The 24131-nt window shown below is 42.9% G+C and overlaps 1 protein-coding gene across 1 annotated transcript; it reads right to left on the minus strand.

Moving 5' to 3' along the window:
- Positions 1 to 9129: 9129 nt before the first annotated feature.
- LOC139414401 (synaptoporin-like) lies at positions 9130 to 19315 on the minus strand. The gene is made up of 5 exons (XM_071162314.1): positions 19292 to 19315; positions 14177 to 14301; positions 12777 to 12975; positions 10170 to 10361; positions 9130 to 9510 (listed from the first exon to the last, which is right to left on the minus strand). Exons 1-5 carry the CDS (start codon positions 19313 to 19315, stop codon positions 9130 to 9132), a joined length of 921 nt encoding a protein of 306 aa, XP_071018415.1.
- Positions 19316 to 24131: the final 4816 nt, after the last annotated feature.

A 24131-nucleotide genomic window follows, 5' to 3' on the forward strand; every position in this document is an offset into this window, starting at 1 on the left:
TTCCAAAACATGCATTCTGTTTGCAATAAGGCACTAAAGTAACATTTCAAAAAATGTGGCAAAGAAACTTTATATCCAGAATACAAAGCGTTCTGTTTGGGACAAATCCAACACAGCACATCACTGAGTACAACACATATGTTCAAGCATGGTGGTGGCTGCATCATGTTATGTATATGCTTGTCATCAGCAATGACTAGGGAGTTTGTTCAGATAAAAATAAATGGAATAGAGCTAAGCACAGGCAAAATCCTAGAGGAAAACCTAGTTCAGTCTGGTTTCCAACAGACACTAGGAGACAAATGCAGCTTTCAGCAGGACAATACCCTACACACATGGCCAAATATACACTGGAGTTGCTTACCAAGATGACATTGAATGTTCCCGAGTGGCCTAGTTACTGTTTTGACATAAATCGTCTTGAAAATCTATTGTCAACTGTCACGCCCTGATCTGTTTCACCTGTCTTTGTGTTTGTCTCCACCCCCCCCCCCCCCCCCAGGTGTCAACCATCTTCCCCATTATCCCCTGAGTACTTATACCTGTGTTCTCTGTTTGTCTGTTGCCAGTTTGTCTTGTTTGTCAAGTCAACCAGCGTTTTGTCTCAGCTCCTGCTTTTCCCCAGTCGCTCTTTTTCTCACCTTCCTCATTTTTAACCTTGCCTGTCCTGACTCTGAGCCCGCCTACCTGACCACTTTGCCTGCCCTGACCCTGAGCTCGCCTGCCTGACTGCTCTGCCTGTCCTGACTCTGAGCCCGCCTACCTGACCACTTTGCCTGCACTTGACCCTGAGCCTGCCCGCCGTCCTGTACCTGTGTCCCTACTCTGGATTACCGACCTCTGCCTGACCTGAACCTGAACCTGAGCCTGCCTGCCTTCCTGTACCTTTGCCCCACTACTCTGGATTATCGACCCCTGCCTGCCTTAACCTGTCGTTTGCCTGCCCCTGTTGCTGTAATAAACATTGTTACTTCAACACAGTCTGCATTTGGGTCTTACCTGATACGTGATAGGCAACAATTTAACATGTATGTCAAGTAATGATCAACAGCCAACTTGACAGATCTTGAAGAATAAAAAAATGATGTGCAAATATTGTACAATCCAGGTGTGCAAAGCTCTTAGAGACTTAACCAGAAAGACTCACAGCTTTAATCACTGCCAAAGGTGTTGTAAATGAGAGCTTGTTCTCAACTAGCCTACCTGGTTAAATTAAGGTGAAATAAAACAAAAGTTTAAAAATTCTAGGGGTGTGAATACTTATGTAAATTTCATATTTCTGTATTTAATTTCCAATAAATGTGTATCTTTATTTAACTAGGCAAGTCAGTTAAGAACAAATTCTTATTTATAATGATGGCCTACGCCAGCCAAACCCAGACAATGCTGCGCCAATTGTGCACCGCCCTATGGGATTCCCAATCACAGCCAGTTGTGATACAGCCTGGATTCAAACCAGGGTGTCTGTAGTGCTGCCTCTAGCACTGAGATGCAGTGCCTCAGACCACCACGCCACACGGGAGCCCCAGTCATTATAGGGTATTGTGTGTAGATGGGTGAGAAAAAAATACATTTTTATCAATTTTGAATTGAGGCTTTAACTCAACAAAATGTGGAACAAGTCAAGGGATATGAATACTTTCTGAAGGGGCTGTATGTCTCTGAGAGGTGGTTAATACCCCTACAGGCTTCTACAGGTAAAACCAACCTGCCAACATACTGTTTGGGTTTGTAATGGTATATGGATCTTGAAAGCAGTACTTGTTTTTTAAAGGTGGCATGCACTCCCTGCTGGCTACTGATAGGAACCATCTATGTAGGTTGTGATACATGTGTGAGGGATGAGGGATCTTGAAAGCAGAACACTTATTTTAAAGGTGGCTTGCACCCCCTGCTGGCTACTGAAAGAAACCATCTATGTATGTTGTGGGAACCCAAAGGGATGCACATTTTTGTTTTTAGCACTACACACCTGATTCAAATTATCAAAAGGCGTTGATGATCTGAATCAGGTGTGTAGTGTTAGGGCAAAAACTAAAATGTGCATCCCTTTGGGTTCCCAGGACCAGGATTGAGAACCACTGGTGTGAGGAATGAGGGACCTTGAAAGCAGCAAACATTTTTTAAAGACGGCTTGTACCCTCTGCTGGCTACTGATAGGAACCATCTCTGTAGGTTGTGGGAAAGGTGTGAGGGATGAGGGATCTTGAAAGCAGCACACGTGTTTTAAAGGTGGCTTGTACCATCTACAGGCTACAGAGTAACCCTGAATGTGGCACTAATAAGAACCATCTACTGTATGTTGGTTGAGGGAAAAGTTTTCAGGGATGAGGGATCTTGAAAGCCACTGAAGGAGTATAGTCATGGAAAGTCTTCTTAAGGTGTCTGTCTGGCTCTCCCTGTAGGCTGGAGTAACACTGTGGATGTGGGCTGTCTCAATACATTTTTTTCTGGAACATTTAGGGCTCTATTTTCTGCTGGTGCTAAGTGCCCAATCCAGTCCCCAAGTTTCCAAGCCAATCAATAAAGGGTTTTGCTCGTGAGAGAATGCTTTGAAATAAATCTTAATCGCCAAAGCTTTGTTTAAAAGATCAAGTTTGGGAGCGGCAATTCAGTGAGCGGACATCCTCTTTTTGTCTATGTATCGTACATTGTTTTAACTAGCTCCTGTTATTATTTTGGGGTCATTAAAAAAACAGAACATGAAGGCTACATCATGTGTCCATTATGGAAGGAGAGATTAGATGATGCCGGTAACCTTTGTATTTAGAAACATTTAAGTTATTTTTGTAACAATTGCTTGTTTTCTGTTCCATTTGATTAAAAACCAAGAGTAGGCTACTCTAAATCAAATCAAATCAAATCAAATCAAATTTTATTTGTCACATACACATGGTTAGCAGATGTTAATGCGAGTGTAGCGAAATGCTTGTGCTTCTAGTTCCGACAATGCAGTAATAACAAGTAATCTAACTAACAATTCCAAAACTACTGTCTTGTACACAGTGTAAGGGGATAAAGAATATGTACATAAGGATATATGAATGAGTGATGGTACAGAGCAGCATAGGCAAGATACAGTAGATGGTATCGAGTACAGTATGTACAAATGAGATGAGTATGTAAACAAAGTGGCATAGTTTAAAGTGGCTAGTGAAACATGTATTATATAAGGATACAGTCGATGATATAGAGTACAGTATATACGTATGCATATGAGATGAATAATGTAGGGTAAGTAACATTATATAAGGTAGCATTGTTTAAAGTGGCTAGTGATATATTTACATCATTTCCCATCAATTCCCATTATTAAAGTGGCTGGAGTTGAGTCAGTGTCAGTGTGTTGGCAGCAGCCACTCAGTGTTAGTGGTGGCTGTTTAACAGTCTGATGGCCTTGAGATAGAAGCTGTTTTTCAGTCTCTCGGTCCCAGCTTTGATGCACCTGTACTGACCTCGCCTTCTGGATGATAGCGGGGTGAACAGGCAGTGGCTCGGGTGGTTGATGTCCTTGATGATCTTTATGGCCTTCCTGTGACATCGGGTGGTGTAGGTGTCCTGGAGGGCAGGTAGTTTGCCCCCGGTGATGCGTTGTGCAGACCTCACTACCCTCTGGAGAGCCTTACGGTTGAGGGCGGTGCAGTTGCCATACCAGGCGGTGATACAGCCCGCCAGGATGCTCTCGATTGTGCATCTGTAGAAGTCTCTTACTCTTACCCTTTTACAACGAAGGCTGGTGTTGGGTGTCTTTTTTATTAGTCAAGTAGCCTATGCATAAAAGGTTTCTAAATGGTCCACTAGTGAGGCTTTTTTAGTCATGGATGAATCACAATTCACATAGGCCGACCTGCACACTTAATTTGACTTGTATCCATCCCCATTCACCCAGTTACCAAAGACGCGCTCCTCCAAACATATTTAATGAATTCAGCCTTATAATGCCATATTGTTGCATATTCAGGGTGTGTCCCAGACTGGGACTCAAACCCAGGTCCAGTGACTGTCATGCCAACACCTTAATCGTTCAGGCAAGAGGTTGTTAGGTGTTGGGTCAGGGTCATTACATTATCAACAGTGGACAGGCCCAGGGCTGTGCACAAACCTTGCAAGGGGCAGGTGCTCAAAATTATTGAATAAATTATGAAGTGTTGCTGCGCGTAGGAGCATTTCAAGCCATGCATGAGTGCGAAATCGTACATGGCAGAATGGGAAAATGCAGTGGGTTCGGAACAACAACAAAAAAAAGTTATCTTGGCGGGTGGTAAGGCAAAGGGACAGGTGCTCGGGCACAGGTAGACCCCTATCTGTGTGGCTGGATAGGCCTATATCTTGCTTATTGGGAGCGAGCTTCACACATAGGCCGACAATACATTTTAAGGGGAGCCTAGTAGTTTATATTTCAGGAGAAGTGCAATGTGTAAAGCTTATACAGTATGCTTATGGAAGCCAAATACAATAATGTTGACTGCCAGCACTCCAAACATGTTTAGCAAAAACTGGAGGTATTATATTATTCCTATTATTTGTTACTGTAGTCTATGCTGTTTAATAAATGGTATTATTATACAATGGACTAGGAAGAGTATTCCGTGCCCCCCAGCCGAATTGGAGTTGACAATGCAAAGACTGTTAATAACCTACACAACTTGAGAAAACCGCACATAGGAGCCATTGAACACATTGATTGGCCAGTGAATTGTCACGCCTTTGTCACACCTACAACTTAATCAAAAACCAGCCCTTTCATGCCACCGTCAGCTATTGTCCTCATAATTCCCACTGTGTAAATAGCAAATATATTTCTTACACACCCTCCAACCTATAGCGCTACCGCCAGCGCTAAGATTTACCTTTGCGTTAGTTTGTTAAAATAGAGCCCTTAATTTAATGAAGATCTAAGCTTTTACAATTGTATTTGGAGGTGTTTTGTATATTTATGATGTGCTTAGAGATGTGTTTTAAATGCATAGTGAGATGAGACAATTAGTAAATTACTGCAGAAACAAGCACATTCTAAGTGCATGTTGAAATACAATGTTGCATAAGAAATAATGTGTTGTGATCAAGACTCTGACTGATCCTCCCTCTCCATCTCTCCAACCCCCTCTCCACCTCTCCAACCCCCTCCCCATCTCCTGCCCTCCACACAGCCTTGGCATGTGCATACTCAATGTAACCCTTGATTTCCAGCTGATAACCTGATCTTAATTCTTATACTGTACCTACACTGCAATTTCCATCCTACTGTATTTCTGTGTCCTGGACACCTGCTGCTAACGTTTAGCTAGCATCTCTGGAGGGTTGGCCAAACACACAGAGGATACATCCCAAATGGCACTCTATTTCCTATACGGCCGTGGTCAAAAGTAGTGCACAATATAGGGAATAGGGTGCCATTGGGACTCATCCAGAGAAACACTGCCTCTCTCTACTTTGTGTTTAATGGCTGCTCACACACAGAAAAGGGCCATGCAACCCACAGAAACGTAATTACACCCTTTGTGCCTCGTTATTAAACATGCTTTCCTTGGGCAATGTTCGTCCATGCTCTCTCTTCTGTTTTCTTCTGTTCTTGTCTCTTCTCATGTCTTTTACATCCCAGCTATTCATCCGCGTTTGGCATTTTATCATGGTGTTGTCTTAGTTGTATTCCTCATTCCATTAGCTTGCTCCTATGGAGCCTGCTGAATTGAATTATGCTAAAATAATATAAAAGCTTGTTTCCCAATTGGTCTAAATTATGTGGACAGAACTGATGAAAACCTTCTTTTTTTGTGCTAAATTCCACCATTAGCACTTCATCTGGAATAAAAATGTAGTTTTTGTCATGTCATCATCTTTATGGCTTTTGAATAACATTTTATCACTGATATTGCAGAGATATGATATTGCAGCACCAGCTGCAGCACATTAGCTACTGTAGGTGAACAGAACAAACCTAGAACACTCAGCCAAGATGCTCTCATGTATTAGCATGGAAGATAATCCATGTTTTGTGATGTGAGCAGACTTGGATGCCATTAAAATACCTGCATTCAAAGGATTAGAATAGAGTCCCTGAGCCAGTGAGGTAGGCCCCATGGGCCCTTGTGTCTGTGCCTGTTTGAGCCATTACTCTGACAGTGTCATGACTTCCACCGAAGGTGGATCCTCTCCCTGTTTGGGCGGCGCTCAGCGGTCGTCGTCACCGGTCTACTAGCTGCCACCGATTCCTTTTTCTTTTCTGTTAGTTTTATCTTGATTGTTTTCACCTGTTACTTATTTGTTATTAATTATGGCCTATTTAAACTTCCAGGCCCGCCTGCTTTTGTGTGGGCTTATTCTCACTGTCAGTAGTGAAATTGTTTTTCTTATACGTATTTTGCTGTCTGTTATTTTCCCTGGTTTTGGTGACATACCTGTTTATTTTCCCTGGTTTTGGTGACATACCTGTTTATTTTCCCTGGTTTTGGTGACATACCTGTTTATTTTGCCTGGTTGTTGGCTAGACCCAGCTTAATAAACATATGCATTGGAAGCAGTGCTCTCTGCGCCTGACTACACACCCACCACCCCTAGCTATCCGTGACAGACAGCCTTTCTGTTATGCACGTGAGTGAGGACCCAAAAGCGGTTTAACAAAAACAGAGTCCTTTAATGTCAAAACACAGGGAAGACATAGATCCTCTTCAGATGTATATAATGGCAAATAGACAACCCGCAGAGAGGGTGACAAATTAATCATAAAGTCCTTCTGATATTTACAGAAGAGTCCCCCTTCTTAGCAGCAGAGGAGAATAGCTGGGTTAGAGTCCCCTTCTTAGCAGCAGAGGAGAATAGCTGGGTTAGCGGCGACAGACTGCTGGTCTCTCTGGGTAGGCGCGGGTTGTAGAGGACAGAGGTACCTGATCACATGTAGCATCAGATGAACAGGCAGATTCCGACAGGACGGGACAAGGGTGAAGCAAACGAGACGATAGTTTGGTTCTGGCATGAGAAACTCAAACGAGAATCTGACAAAGACAGAAGCAGGAACAGAGAGAGAAATAGAGACCTAATCAGAGGGAAAAGGGAACAGGTGGGAAAAGGGTGAACAAGGTAGTTAGAGAAGATGAGGAACAGCTGGGGGAAGGAGAGGAAGAGAAGGTAACCTAATACGACCAGCAGAGGGAGACGGAGTGAAGAGAAAGAACAGGAACAAGACATAATATGACAATACATGACACTTTCTACACACTTGACTAGCCACAGAACTAAATCGGTTAAGCATGAATGTTATCTAGGGGAGCGGGCAGGTGCCGTTAGCATTCTGCTCAAAACAAACTAGACATTCACACTTACTCACACACATTATTTTTCTTATCAATGTTTTTTCTGCCATCTTCTCCCTCTCCTTTTTCTGTTACTTATATCTCTGTTCATATGCTCTCTCTCTTTCATTTTCCCGCTTTCTCTCTCTCTCCTTCCCCTGTTCCATCCCAAATTGCCCACATGAGTCTGCCATGGAAAAGAGGCATAGCTGAATCTTATTGGTCTTGTTACAGATTAGTGGGGCTAGTACAGTACCTCAACTCCCTCTGGAGCAGGAGAGGATACCAACTCTCACCTACCATATCTGCATCACCATGGTAACAGCTCTCAGGTGGAACAGATCTGATCACTGTGACAGTACTTAGCGGAATATCAGAGCACCTTTCACCTGTGTGATATAAACTGTATTCAAAGCACAGAGTTACAGTTGAGCAGTAAGTGTTGATGTCTTTGGAATGTCAGATCCACCTTATTGGACCTGCTGCTCTTTCTCTGGGCATGGGTGTGTTGATGCACTGTCCTGTGGTTGCTATATAGAGACAGGCAGACTGGTTTGACTTTAGTTTCAAAAGGCTTCCATTTTAAGAACATACAGTATTCGCACAGAGGCACACCACTTGGACAATGCGAATGTAAGGCTTTATTTGTGCATCTTCAAATGTCAGTATTATTTAGATCCCTGTGAAATATCACCATCACTTTAAAACCATTGAGAAATTACAACACGTATACAAAATGTGTGGAACGACTCACTGTGGAGCATCACTGCATGACACTATCAGCAGAGCACAGCCACCACCAATCAACCTCACTGCAACCATTTGAACATCAGATGAGGTATAATTAGAGTATATTTAACAGGCGGTTCACAAACGTATGTCCACAGTTTTCAATTCAACAGCACAAACTTACTGAAGCATGAAACAATTTGTCATTAAAATATCAATCATATTACAGACACTCATCCAGAGGAACTAGGGTTAAGTACCTTGCTCAAGGTTGTACAATAATGTACATGAATGTGAGCGGAGCCAAACCACTCACATTCACACTATTCACACAGTCTTCTCTCACGTTATTTCCATTTCTGATACATTTTCCAGTCTACTCCGATGTCCTCTTAAAATCTCACTTGCTAAATCCTTCCTTCCCCTTCAGTATGCCTTCTTCTTGTCATCTTTCTCTCTTACAGTCCACCCCTGTAGATATTACAACTTCATCCACGTGCCCTCGCAAACTTCATGTTTGGAAATCTACATGGGAGTGGTGACCTATACCTCATGGTCAAATGTAATCAGCTACATGTAATCTGATCACAAAAAACTGTAACTGCAATCAGTTATGTTACCAGCAAAAATATTGTAATCAGGTTCGAGATACTTTTGAAAAAATAGATGATTACTTTTTGCTTTAGGCTACTTTTAAATTCAGAAAGGATGTTTGAGAAGAAAATACATTATGACACCTTTCTGTTTCTCAATGACATTCAATTAAGTTTGTTCCACCTGAGCGAGTCTGACCACAAGTCAGAGACCCCTATGATGACACACCAAATGCGTTTGATGGATCCTTTTTGTTTTCTTCAAATGCCTCTTAATGGCAGAGTAATCCAAAAGTAACTGAAGGTAATCAGATAACGTTACTGAATTTGGGCAATCCAAAAGTAATGTTACTGATTACAATTTTATGACAGATAACTAGTAACTGCAACGGATTTCACTTAGACAGTAACATACCCAAACCTGCTTATGCTCAGGTATCAATATACAAAAGTATTTTCAGATCTAGTTAAGTTTGAAAGGGTAAGTAGATGAGGGGAATATATATATGAAATGTGATCTAAATATCATTGACAAATATGATAGGATTAAGCCCTTTAGAGGTGACATCTCCCTGACTAATGATGATTGGCTGTCCTAGACGGGTCTGTGGCAAGCGGAAGCTCCCTATTGATTGGTTGAAGCTACCTTGGCTGTAGTGCTGCTGGCCAAAGCTCTCCCGTAATTGATCAAAACTAGCCTGCCTGCATGGATGTTGATAGAAGCTGTCCCCTGATTGGTCGAAACTGCTTTGGCTGTAGAGCCGTTGGCTCATCCCATTGGCCCGTCTCCCAGAGGCGCTTCTCATTGGGTACCTCTGGCCAGTCTTGTACCAGCCTGTCTCTTTGAAGACAAACCAGATGTTGCCGGTCCAGAGGATAAAGTTTACAAAACCAAAAACCTGTATAAAAGTACAGAACGAGGATATTTAGAGTGCATGTTGACGTTTCTTGTCCTGGAGTCAAAACTGAGACAGATTTCGCCTTAGATAGGCCAGCTGCAAAGTCAAAATTGTGTATATTGTAAAAATGTATGAAAACAAAAATGAGCTTTTTGGTCTTAATTTAAGGTTAGGGTTGGGCGTTAGGGTTAGTAGTGATTTTTAAGGTTAGGGTTAGGTTTAAATTCAGATTTGATGACTTTATGGCTGTGCCAGCTAGTGACCACTCTAGAGAGCTGCCTCTAGAACAAGATTCATGATGAAAAATGCATTTAGAGTTTGGGTCTAAACATCAAACTGTCAGATTCAGAATCAGATAATGTTATTGACATAAAACAAATGGTTGCTAAGAATTTTTGTTGCTGTGCACATAATTTCAAACATCATCGTCAACAATCGTTTGAAGGACGAGCATTGCGTAGGAGTTAACACCACCTGTCTGAAGACAATGGAGCTGACATTGATCAGCATTGGTGTTTCATGCTTAAGGGTTATGTCCCAAATTGCACCATATTCCCTATATAGTGCACTACTTTTGACTAGGGCCCATAGTGGTCTGGTCAAAGGTAGTGCACTTTATGGAAAATAGGGTGCCAATATGGATGTCACCAATGACTCACCACAGACGTGTTGAGCTCAGACCAGACTGGGTGGTGGGAAGCTGAACACCGGTTGGCCGGGTATCTGCAGGCAGAGATGAGCAGGAGGACCTGGGTGGGATCAGTGGCTGACTTTATATCAGACAGAGATTTGGCCCAAGCACAGGAACTCACCAACCACATGAAGGCGAACAGCACGGTCACTACAAAGTCCTGTTTAGCAGGGAGAAATGGAGAAGGTTATTATCAGATTCAATTCGACCGTGAGAGTTGAGGTATGAAAAACATGATAGGGTGACGTTATAAATTAGGTTTAACCTCTACAGGATTGGTGGGTCCCCCTAGGGTTGGTTGCTAATGTTGGCTAATGTATTTAGCGTGAGGTTGTAAGTAACAAGAAAATTTACCAAAACATAGACATATCTGGTATTGTCAGAAATATTAAATGATTGTTAATTTAACTGCACTGTTCAAATTATAGTAGCTATTACAGTGAAAGAATACCATGCTATTGTTTGATGAGATTGCACAGTTATGAACTTGAAAAGCTTTTAATAAACCAATTAGGCACATTTGGGCAGTTTTCATACAAAACGTTGAACAGAAATGCAATGGCTCATTGGATCAGTCTAAAACGTTGTACATACACTGCTTCCATCTAGTGACCAAAATCTAAATTGTGCCTGGGCTGGAATAATACATTATCGCCTTTCTCTTGCATTTTAAAGACGATGGTACAAAAAATGCATGGTTTTTCTTTGTATTATCTTTTACCAGATCTAATGTGTTATATTCTCCTACATTCATTTCACATTTCACATTACTGTATTATTGACTGTATGTTTTGTTTATTCCATGTGTAACTCTGTGTTGTTGTATGTGTCGAATTGCTACGCTTTATCTTGGCCAGGTCGCAGTTGCAAATGAGAACTTGTTCTCAACTAGCCTACCTGGTTAAATAAAGGTGAAATACAATTAAAATAAATAAAATACATTTCCAAAAACTTCAAAGTGTTCCCTTTCAAATGGTATATGTAACAATGTACGCTGATCGTCGGGAAGCAAGTTAAGGGAATAAGGGAATGAATAAATAAATAAAATAAATGAACACAACAAGAAACACGAACAGCGCACCAACATAATACAGAAACATAAACAATGACGACCGGGGAAGAAACCAAAGGGAGTGACATATAAAGGGCAGCTAATCAAGGAGATGATGGAGTCCAGGTGAGTGTCATTATGCACAGATGCGCATAACGCTGGTGACAGGCGTGCGCCATAACGAGCAGCCTGGTGACCTAGAGGCTGGAGAGGGAGCACACGGGACAGTACCCCCTCCCCAATGCGCGGCTCCAGTCGCAGGCCAACCAAGATGACAATCCCGGGAATCAGGGGCGGACTGGTCACCGCTGCTGAGGCGCAGAAACCTGACAAACCGGCTGAGGAGTGCGAGCCTAAAGAGCCGGCTGAAACCTCCCTGGTTGCCTCGGTCGAGACATGGGAACCTGTTCACCCAGCTGAGGCATTGGAGCCTACAAACCCGCTGAGGCCTCCAAGGTAGCTCCGGCTCCAACACCCGGACCCGACATCACCTCCAACACACACAAAAAAAACACTCCCTGATGCTTCCCTTTGTTGAGTCGTCATTCTGTAACGATGTACGCTGAGAGTCGGGAAGCAAGTTCAGGGACTGAATACATTTTATAAATAAACAAACAAGACAAGAAACATGAAGAGCGCACCAACATGATACATAAACAATGATGACCGGGGAAGAAACCAAAGGGAGTGACATATAAAGGGCAGGTAATCAAGGAGGTGATGGAGTCCAGGTGAGTGCCATTATGCACAGATGTGCATAACGCTGGTGACAGGTGTGCACCATAACGAGCAGCCTGGTGATCAAGAGGCCAGCGAGGGAGCACACGTGACAGTATTGTAACGTTCTGAGTGTAGTGGGTGAGAAGTCAGGCGCAGGAAGCAGAGAGTTCAGGGGAGTGCTACTTTAATGCACAAAAAACGGCGAGCATAAGCCAAACCCACGAAAACACAGGGCGTATAACAACACAAACGCCCCAAACATTGGGACTTAAACTGTCCAGCAAAACCCACGAAATGGGAAAACACGTAACCCACAGACGTGCACACAAGTTTACACAAAGCAGAAGGTCACAATAATTAATCCCGCACAAAGAACCAGGCGGGCCGGCTGACTAATAAAGCCTCCCTAATTATACCCAACTCAAAACAGGTGCACTCAATAAACACATAAGGAGGGGGAGGAAATAATCAGTGGCAGCTAGTAGGCCGGCGACGACGACCGCCGAGCGCCACCCGAACGGGAAGGGGAGCCACCTTCGGTCGGAGTCGTGACAAGTATCAAGAATATGCATATCCTTGCTTCAGGTCCTGAGCTACAGGCAGTTAGATTTGGGTATGTCATTAGCAGGATTAACAACAACGTAAAGCTAACTGCAATTGATAAAATGCCACAATATACCACACCTTTCAGGTAATAATCTTGTGAAACACATTTCTCTATATGTTAAGCTACCGCTGCCTTGTAAATTATTTAATTAAATTTATCTCAATTAATAGATACATACATTATACAAATCAACTCACCACCAACGGTCCTCTGTTACCCTCGCGATACTTGTTCTGGTAGTAGATGTACACTACGGTGGCCATCAGGGAATAGAAGAAGGCAAAGACAGCCACGGTCACAAAAAACTGAGCTGAGGAGGAATAGTCTCCGACCAGGAAGATGCTCTCCTGTCTGTTCCTCTCACACAGCGTGGGCTGGAAATGGACCTGCTGTAACCTATCAGATGACAGGAACAAGGACATGGTCACAGTTAGAGCCTTTTATTGAAAAGAGTGAGGCTCTGATCACAGGTGGGTGAGAATGAGGTGGAGAATGTCATGACCATCATCATGCAAGTCATTATCATAGTAAAAACAGCTACATGAAGACAGATGTCTTGCTGTAGCTATGTTGTCAGTAAAATGTCTCTCATCAACGCTCAATGTGTTAGAATACTAATCACCTGTTATATTAGTTTCCATTTATTTTATTTGACCTTTAATTATACAGGTTAGTCATTGAGATCAAATTGTGTTTACAAGAGAGACCTGCAGTTATGCCATCTGACCTATAAAATAACAAAGTCCTGCATAATGTTAGGGTATGTCCAGGTAAAAGTAAGGTATGAGCAGAGTGTTTGAACACACAATAATTTACAGAAAGTAGAGATAGACCCTGCTGCTTCTTGCTTCATTAAAAAAATATATATATTTTAAAGAACAAAAGTCTGTCTTGGTAAGGAACCCTTCCATCACGAATGGAATCTGACAGGCTTTAAAGGTAGCGATTGTTAAACTGAGTGAAATAAGACCCCCCCACTGATCTGAATGAACCTGCGATCTTCAGAGAGACAGAGAGGAGAGACGAGAGACAGAGAGACAAGAGACGAGAGACGAGAGAGAGAGAGGTAGAGGTATATGTATTCCTTAGAATCACTGTATGATACTCAGGAGTCTCAATTATGAATCTCTCCCCTGATCATCAAGAGTCTTTTCACATTACTCTAAACCTGAGCTGAAAGGTTTAAGGTCTTCAAAGAAGCAAGTAGATACATGTGAGATACTGATTGTGGAAACAAATGAATGATTTCTGGGGATCAGACACAATTGTCTGTCTGACAGCTACAGCTCCATATTCCATCATCTTTCAATCATAATTTTTCTTTTATAGACGGAAAATCAAACTCTGTCTCCACACCTCCACCCTATCTGTCAAAACACATCTACAGATGGACAACACTGTCATTGTCTCACCAAGGCTATATCCCCACATGCACAGTAGATTACAATACAGAGTTACTTAGTGAAGTGTTGTGGAGTGTTTATCTGGATAATGTTACTTGTCTCTCAACGTGATATACCCATGCATGTGACATGTGACAATGACATGATCCTTTTGCTCCAGTTTGCAAATTGTTGCAAATAACAGCATGTATTACCTGAAGGGATAGGCAAAGTTTACTGTGATGCTAAGGTTGCTCTGGCTCTTGTCCAGACATTCCACTCTAACCCGCAGGTGACCAGAGTACCCTCCACATGTTGCAAATGCACAGACGGCAAAGATCTGGAAAATAAATATATTATTAAACTCCTACTCATTGAGCATGCTAGACATCGACTGTGTTCCAAATGATACCCTATTCCCTATATAGTTGGCTAGCTAATTTTCACCAAAAGTAAAAAGTAGTGCACTACACAGGGAATAGGGTGCCTTTGGAATGCAGTTAATAGTTGCTCCTGGTCCCTCCTTTCGTGTCTGGTCCTTTACAAAACTGCTAGAGCAACAGCTGGACCTAATGAGCCCCAATGCAGCGTCTATATCAACACCCTGACAGATGCTGCCTTTGGGAAAGTTGTCATGTGTATAATATATGATATTTGGTGTGGATATATGGTGTGGATATATGGTGGAATGAACATGGGACTGTTGATGGATCCTAAAATCAAAAACAAACTGCTCTTGCCAGTAGTGGAGAGTGTGGTAAATTGAGCCAAAAGAGTAAGTTGAGCCAGCCTTGTTTCAAGGAAACCATACAGAAAATGAATCGTTTGACCAAATATTTAGGAAGAGGTCATGTGAGTGGAAACTACATGGAAAAAGTGGTAGGCAATTAGGTCCAAAAAACTGATTTTCAACAAAATAAATAAATGTACTGTATTAGATGTTTCATGATAGTTGTACCTCAAATTCAATAATTTTAAGACTGTTCTACATCAGTTGGGGTCTCTATAAGCTTCAATAGGAGGTCCTACACCTAGCATGAAAGTGCAGCCTTGTAGCTGTGTGGGCTAATATAGTGAAAATGTTTGCCTTGGGGTCAGTTGAGCAAATTGAATTGTTTTATTCCCAGGCGTAATGCAAAGCATATAGATAAGACACTTATGTGTATCCGACATTTGTTGTTTCTCTAAAATCTGCGATGGTGACACAAGGCGCTGCATGATTTACAACTGTCCCGTTAACGGGACGCCTAACCCTAAGAAGTTCTAATTTTAACCCTGTGTTAAAATATACTTTTATATGTATTTTTTTATTTTATTCATTTTACCTTTATTTATACAGGTTTTTTCTCATTGAGATAATATCTCTTTTCCAAGAGAGACCTGGTCCTATAGCAGCAGAGGGAACAACATTTCAGACAGAACAACTTACATACACTAACACAACATTAAACAAAACTATAAACACACATACAGTACAACTGTCACGTTCTGACCTTAGTTCTTTTGTTATGTCTTTGTTTTAGTATGATCAGGTCGTGAGTTGGGTGGGTTTGTCTATGTTTGTTTTTCTTTGAGTTGGTATTTCTGTGTTTGGCCTGGTATGGCTCTCAATCAGAGGCAGCTGTCAATCGTTGTCCCTGATTGAGAACCATACTTAGGCAGCCTGTTTTCAACCTTGATTTGTGGGTGTTTGTTTTCTGTTTAGTGTATTCACCGTACAGGACTGTTTTGTTTAGTTCGTTCTCGTTATTTTGTTTTTATGTTCATGATAATAAATTATCAACATGGACACTTACCACGCTGCGCATTGGTCCTCACCTTCTTCCACCACAGACGAGCGTTACAGAATCACCCACCAAGAAAGGACCGAGCAGTGTGGTGACGAGAGGCAGCAATACCTGGAGAACTGGACTTGGGAGGAGATATTAGACGACAAGGGACCCTGGGCACCGGCTGGGGAATATCGCCGCCCCAAGGCAGAGTTGGAGGCAGCGAAAGCCGAGAGGCGGCATTATAAGGAGCTAGCACGGCAGCGCAACCGGGACGAGAGGCAGCCCCAAAAAATGTCTTTGGGGGGGGCACACGGGGAGTGTGGCTAAGTCAGGTAGGAGACCTGAGCCAACTCCCCGTGCTTACCGTGGAGAGAGGTGGACCGGGCAGGCACCGTGTTATGCCGTGAGGCGCATGGTGTCCCTGGTGCGCAGTCATAGCCCGGTGCGTTACATAGCAGATCCTCGTATCGGACGGGCTAGAGTTGGCATCGAACCAGGTGCCATGAAGCCGGCTCAGCGCATCTGGTCTCCAGTGTGTCTCCTCGGGCCTGGGGTACATGGCACCACCCCTACGCATGGTGTCCCCGGTTTGCCACCACAGCCCAGTGCGGTCTATTCCACCTTGCCGCACTGGCCTGGCTACAGGGAGTATCCAGCCAGGTAGAGTTGTGCAGGCTCGGTGCTCGAGACCTCCAGTGCGCCTCCACGGTCCGGTCTATCCGGTGGCACACACCAGCCCTCCGGTGGCAGCCCCACGCACCAGGCTGTCTCGGTCTCCTCCCTACAGGTGCTCCCATCTGTCCTGAGCTGCCAGAGTCTCCCGTCTGTCCTGAGCTGCCAGAGTCACCCATCTGTCCTGAGCTGCCAGAGTCTCCCGTCTGTCCTGAGCTGCCAGAGTCTCCCGTCTGTCCTGAGCTGCCAGAGTCACCCATCTGTCCTGAGCTGCCAGAGTCGCCCGTCTGTCCTGAGCTGCCAGAGTCGCCCGTCTGTCCTGAGCTGCCGGAGTCGCCCGTCTGTCCTGAGCTGCCAGAGTCGCCCGCCTGTCCTGAGCTGCCAAAGTCGCCCATCTGTCCTGAGCTGCCAGAGCCGCCCGCCAGTCAGGAGCTGCCGGAGCCGCCCCTCAGTCAGGAGCTGCCGGAGCCGCCGGTCTGTCAGCTGCCGGAATCGCCCTTCACTCCGGAGCTGCCGGAGTCTCCCGCCTGTCCCGTGCTGCCGGAATCTCCCATCCATTCGGGACCCATTGTTAGGGTCCCCAGTCCGAGGTCGGCGGCGAGGGTCGCCGCTCTAAAGAGGCCACGGAGGCGGGTAAAGAGGCGGGCAAAGACTATGGTGGAGTGGGGTCCACTTCCCGCACCAGAGCCGCCAACGCGGACAGACACCGACCCAGACCCTCCCCTATAGGTTTGAGTTTTGCGGCCGGAGTCCGCACCTTTAGGGGGGAGTACTATCACGTTCTGACATTAGTTCTTTTGAAATGTCTTTATTTTAGTATGGTCAGGGCGTGAGTTGGGTGGGTTGTCTATGTTTGTTTTTCTATGAGTTGGTATTTCTGTGTTTGGCCTGGTATGGCTCTCAATCAGAGGCAGCTGTCAATCGTTGTCCCTGATTGAGAACCATACTTAGGCAGCCTGTTTTCAGCCTTGATTTGTGGGTGATGGTTATCTTTTTTGTGTATTCACCGTACAGGACTGTTTCGTTTAGTTCGTTCTCGTTATTTTATTTTTGTGTTCATGATAATACATTATCAATATGGACACTTAACATGCTGCGCATTGGTCCTCACCTTCTTCCACCACAGACGAGCGTTACAACAACAAACATATTACATTAAAAACACAAACATCTTGACTAAAAACAGCTGGCCTAAAAACAATTTAACTTTTCTATGATATATACATCGATCAAATGTTTTAACTCCACCATGAAACTAGATCATCACATTTTAAAATGTTCAGGAGAGAATTCCAGGACCACGGTGCTAAGTAACTAAAACTATTTCTGCCATGACCTGTTCTAATTTTTGGTACTGTTAGAAGCAAATCAGAATGGGCTATTATGAATGTGCTTTTAATCCTACTTAAAATGATTAAAAGACAAAAAAGTGATTGTGTTGAATTATGTTTGGGAAATAGACATGGTTTAAAAAGGTAGTGGTAATATTTAATTCAGTACAGAAATGTGTAGGCGGCTTAACTTACCCTGTCCCGCCGCTCAACTTACCCCATACCCAGGGTAAATTGTTCCAAGACATTACTTTTTTGGAACAAGCTATGTTTTCAAAACTATAATGTTTACATGAATTCTAATTATGGGGATACACAACATCCTGAAATACTGTATATGTAGATAGAGACAGAGACAGGGACCGGGACAGAGAGAGCGAGAGAGAGAGAGAGAGAGAGAGAGAGAGAGAGAGATTGTTTCTCTCAGATTGTTTCAAAAAGGTATACATACAGCCAGACAGTTGTTGTGTAACCTGATCAGATCCAGAGTGTTTAAGACCACATCTAATTGAGTGTGTGTGGCTATAATTATAATTAAAAGTCATTGATTAGATGTATTTACAAAAGAAATGATGAATACGTCTGTTGTCTGCAAACATCCTGTTAATTCACTCATTCATATTCAAATGGTAAAAGGATGCATTCTAAATGGTTACAATCATTAATGACACATTATAACTTCTATAATCATTATTATGCCATTAAATTCTAGACAAAAACACAGCTGTTAACAAAGTATTGTCTAAATACAAAGGCTTTTTGGTTTCAGTGTTAAAAGACAAACAGAAAGAGAGAGAGAGGGGGAGAAAGAGACACAGCGAGAGAAGAGAGAAAGGGGAGTGTGAGCGAGAAGAGTGAGGAAGAAAGAGAGAGCGAAAGACAGAGAGAGCGAGAAAGAAAGAGAGAGAAAGAGAGAAAGAGAGAGAGAAAGAGAGGGAGAAAGAGAGAGAGAGAGAGAGAGAGAGGTGGTAGAGGAAAGCTAATCTCGGCACCATATCTATTAAGCAGACTGATGATCAAGGTTTGGGATTGATTTTCTTGAGAACAGCATTATGGAAACAACTGAATAATTTAGAAATGGGCTGACTGCAAACAGTGAGCCACCTACTGTGGGTTAGAGAGTGGGCAGAGCCTCAGAGAGTGACTGAACCTGTTGGAATACTGTACATGCCACACACACAAACACACAGGCATACGCATGCATGCATACATGCACGCACAAACACACACACACACACACACACACACACACACACACACACACACACACACACACACACACGCACACACACACACACACACACACACACACACACACACACACACACACATCCCAAAGGACTGCCCTGGGAAAAACAGTTAATAAAATTCACCCATCAAACATAAATAATATTCCTTACAAACCAAATAGAAAAATAAAGTATTTTAAAAACACATGAATCACATACATTAGCCTATAGAACACACCCCTGTTTCATAACTAAATCATTATAATGCTGGTTTAACGAGGAATGTACTTACCTAGAGTCCAAATATGAAAGAAACAACTACTTACCGGAGCAAATATGACCATACACATTTAAAAAGCACAGCGAACAAGTTCTACTCCACAAAAGGGTGTTAGCAGCTTTCTCATCATACTAATGCACTGTCACTAATATAGATGATTCAAAGACAGAGAGCAGAGAGAGGGAGAGAGAGAGACAAAGAGAGAGACAAAGAGCAGAGACAGAGAGAGAGAGAGAGCTCATACTAATGCACTGTCACTAATGTAGATGGTTCAAGGACTGAGAGCAGAGAGAGAGGTAGAGAGAGCGAGACAGAGAGAATGAAAGAGACAGAGAGCGAGACAGAGAGAGAGAGAGAGAGAGAGAGAGAGAGAGAGACAGAGAGAACAGAGTACAGAGTGTGGAGGTTGCCTGAAAGGGGGGGGGACAAGATATCTGAAGGGAGGAGAGGAGAGAGCAAAGGGAACTATCTGGGGTTGGGGTGGGCATTAGGGAGTAGGGTAAGGAAAAGGATGTACTGTAGTGCAGAGCTCCTCTCTAGTATAACTGTGTGGCTCTGCTCCTCTCTTTGAGGACAGACCTACCTACAGTACCAGACACTCCGGGAGAGAACAGATAAACAGAACTATGAGGATTCACTTAGCAGATCTCCACCGATAGATTCCCCAGAGAAACAGAGACAGATAGTTTACCATGCACCACATACACAGTGCGTGTCTATGACAAGATTCTTCAGACATACTTTCCACTGGGTAATCAAATCAAAGTCAAATCAAATGTTATTTGTAATGAGCCGAATACAACAGGTGTAGCCCTTAAAGTGAAAGCCCTTAACCAACAATGCAGTTTTAAGAAAAAATAATTGTTAAGAAAGTATTTACTAAAAGAAAATTAAGTAAACAATAAATATATATATTTTTTTAAATACTTCAAGAGCAGCAATAAAATAACAGTAAGGCTACAGTTGAAGTCGGAAGTTTACATACACCTAGGATGGAGTCATTAAAAACTTGTTTTTCAACCACTCCACACATTTCTTGTTAACAAACTATAGTTTTGGCAATTCGGTTAGGACATCTACTTTGTGCATGACACAAGTCATTTTTCCAAAAATTGTTTGCAGACAGATTATTTTACTTATAATTCACTGTATCACAATTCCAGTGGGTCAGAAGTTTACATACACTAAGTTGACTGTGCCTTTAAAATTCCGTAAAATGACGTCATGGCTTTAGAAGCTTCTGGTAGGCTAATTGACATAATTTGAGTCAATTGGACGTGTACCTGTGGATGTATTTCAAGGCCAACCTTCAAACTCAGTGCCTCTTTGCTTGACATCATGGGAAAATCAAAATAAATCAGCCAAGACCTCAGAAAATACAATGTAGACCCTCCACAAGTCTGGTTTATCCTTGGGAGCAATTTCCAAATGCCTGAAGGTACAACGTTCATCTGTACAAACAATAGTACCCAAGTATAAACACCATGGGACCACGCAGCCTGTCATACCGCTCAGGAAGGAGATGCGTTCTGTCTCATAGAGATTAACATACTTTGGTGCGAAAAGTGCAAATCAATACCAGAACAACAGCAAAGTACCTTGTGAAGATGCTGGAGGAAACAGGTACAAAAGTATCTATATCCACAGTTAGACAAGCCCTATATCGACATAACCTGAAAGGCTGTTCAGCAAGGAAGAAGCCACTGCTCCAAAACCGACATAAAAAAGCCAGACACAGTTTGCAACTGCACATGGGGACAAAGATCATACTTTTTGGAGAAATGTCATCTGGTCTGATGAAACAAAAATAGAACTGTTTGGCCATAATGACCATCGTTACGTTTGGAGGAAGAAGGGGGAGGCTTGCAAGCCGAAGAACATGATCCCAACCATGAAGCACAGGGGTGGCAGCATCATGTTGTGGGGTTGCTCTGCTGTAGGAGGGAGTGGTGCACTTCACAAAATAGATGGCATCATGAGGGATTAAAATTATGTGGATATATTGAAGCAACATCTCAGGACATCAGTCAGGAAGTTAAAGCTTGGTCGCAAATCGGTCTCCAAATGGACAATGACCCCAAGCATACTTCAAAAGTTATGGCAAAATGGCTTAAGGACAACAAAGTCAAGGTATTGGATTGGCCATCACAAAGCCCTGACCTCAATGTGTGGGCAGAACTGAAAAAGCATGTGCGAGCAAGGAGGGCTACAAACCTGACCCAGTTACACCAGCTCTGTCAGGAGGAATGGGTCAAAATTCACCCAACTTATTGTGGGAAGCTTGTGGAATGCTGTCTGAAACTTTTGACCCAAGTTAAACAATTTAAAGGCAATGCTACCAAATACTAATTGAGTGTATGCAAACTTCTGACCCACTGGGAATGTGATGAAAGAAATAAAAACTGAAATAAATCATTCTCTCTATTTTTGTTCTGACATTTCATATTCTTAAAATAAAGTGGTGATCCTAACTGACCTACGACAGGTATTTTTTACTGGGATTAAATGTCAGGAATTGTGAAAAACTGAGTTTAAATGTATTTGGCTAAGGTGTACGTAAACTTCCGACTTCAACTGTATATACAGGGGGTACCAGTACAGAGTCAATGTGCACGGGCACAGGTTAGTCGAGGTAATTGAAGTAATATGTACATGTACAGTGCCTTTCGAAAGTATTCGGCCCCCTTGAACTTTGCGACCTTTTGCCACATTTCAGGCTTCAAACATAAAGATATAAAACTGTATTTTTTTGTGAAGAATCAACAACAAGTGGGACACAATCATGAAGTGGAACAACATTTATTGGATATTTCAAACTTTTTTAACAAATCAAAAACTGAAAAATTGGGCGTGCAAAATTATTCAGCCCCTTTACTTTCAGTGCAGCAAACTCTCTCCAGAAGTTCAGTGAGGATCTCTGAATGATCCAATGTTGACCTAAATGACTAATGATGATAAATACAATCCACCTGTGTGTAATCAAGTCTCCGTATAAATGCACCTGCACTGTGATAGTCTCAGAGGTCCGTTAAAAGCGCAGAGAGCATCATGAAGAACAAGGAACACACCAGGCAGGTCCGAGATACTGTTGTGAAGAAGTTTAAAGCCGGATTTGGATACAAAAAGATTTCCCAAGCTTTAAACATCCCAAGGAGCACTGTGCAAGCGATAATATTGAAATGGAAGGAGTATCAGACCACTGCAAATCTACCAAGACCTGGCAATCCCTCTAAACTTTCAGCTCGTACAAGGAGAAGACTGATCAGAGATGCAGCCAAGAGGCCCATGATCACTCTGGATGAACTGCAGAGATCTACAGCTGAGGTGGGAGACTCTGTGCATAGGACAACAATCAGTCGTATATTGCACAAATCTGGCCTTTATGGAAGAGTGGCTAGAAGAAAGCCATTTCTTAAAGATATCCATAAAAAGTGTCGTTTAAAGTTTGCCACAAGCCACCTGGGAGACACACCAAACATGTGGAAGAAGGTGCTCTGGTCAGATGAAACCAAAATTGAACTTTTTGGCAACAATGCAAAACGTTATGTTTGGCGTAAAAGCAACACAGCTCATCCCCCTGAACACACTATCCCCACTGTCAAACATGGTGGTGGCAGCATCATGGTTTGGGCCTGCTTTTCTTCAGCAGGGACAGGGAAGATGGTTAAAATTGATGGGAAGATGGATGGAGCCAAATACAGGACCATTCTGGAAGAAAACCGGATGGAGTCTGCAAAAGACCTGAGACTGGGACGGAGATTTGTCTTCCAACAAGACAATGATCCAAAACATAAAGCAAAATCTACAATGGAATGGTTCAAAAAGAAACATATCCAGGTGTTAGAATGGCCAAGTCAACATCCAGACCTGAATCCAATCGAGAATCTGTGGAAAGAACTGAAAACTGCTGTTCACAAATGCTCTCCATCCAACCTCACTGAGCTCGAGCTGTTTTGCAAGGAGGAATGGGAAAAAAATTCAGTCTCTCGATGTGCAAAACTGATAGAGACATACCCCAAGCAACTTACAGCTGTAATCACAGCAAAAGGTGGCGCTACAAATCAAATCAAATCAAATCAAATTTATTTATATAGCCCTTCGTACATCAGCTGATATCTCAAAGTGCTGTACAGAAACCCAGCCTAAAACCCCAAACAGCAAGCAATGCAGGTGTAGAAGCACGGTGGCTAGGAAAAACTCCCTAGAAAGGCCAAAACCTAGGAAGAAACCTAGAGAGGAACCAGGCTATGTGGGGTGGCCAGTCCTCTTCTGGCTGTGCCGGGTGGAGATTATAACAAAACATGGTCAAGATGTTCAAATGTTCATAAATGACCAGCATGGTTGAATAATAATAAGGCAGAATAGTTGAAACTGGAGCAGCAGCACAGTCAGGTGGACTGGGGACAGCAAGGAGTCATCATGTCAGGTATTCCTGGGGCATGGTCCTAGGGCTCAGGTCCTCCGAGAGAGAGAAAGAAAGAGAGAATTAGAGAGAGCATATGTGGGATGGCCAGTCCTCAAAGTATTAACTTAAGGGGGCTGAATAATTTTGCACGCCCAATTTTTCAGTTTTATCCAATAATTGTCGTTCCACTTCATGATTGTGTCCCACTTGTTGTTGATTCTTCACAAAAAAATACAGTTTTATATCTTTATGTTTGAAGCCTGAAATGTGGCAAAAGGTCGCAAAGTTCAAGGGGGCCGAATACTTTCGCAAGGCACTGTAGGTAGAGGTAAAGTGACTATTCATAGATAATAAACAGAGAGTAGTAACAGTGTTAAAATGGGGGGGGGGTTAGCTGTTCAGGAGTCTTATGGCTTGGGGGTAGAAGCTGTAAAGAAGCTTTTTGGACCTAGAATGAGCACTCCGGTACCACTTGCCGAGG

Source organism: Oncorhynchus clarkii, chromosome 7 (genome assembly GCF_045791955.1).
Source record: "Oncorhynchus clarkii lewisi isolate Uvic-CL-2024 chromosome 7, UVic_Ocla_1.0, whole genome shotgun sequence".
Lineage (NCBI taxonomy): Eukaryota > Metazoa > Chordata > Actinopteri > Salmoniformes > Salmonidae > Oncorhynchus > Oncorhynchus clarkii.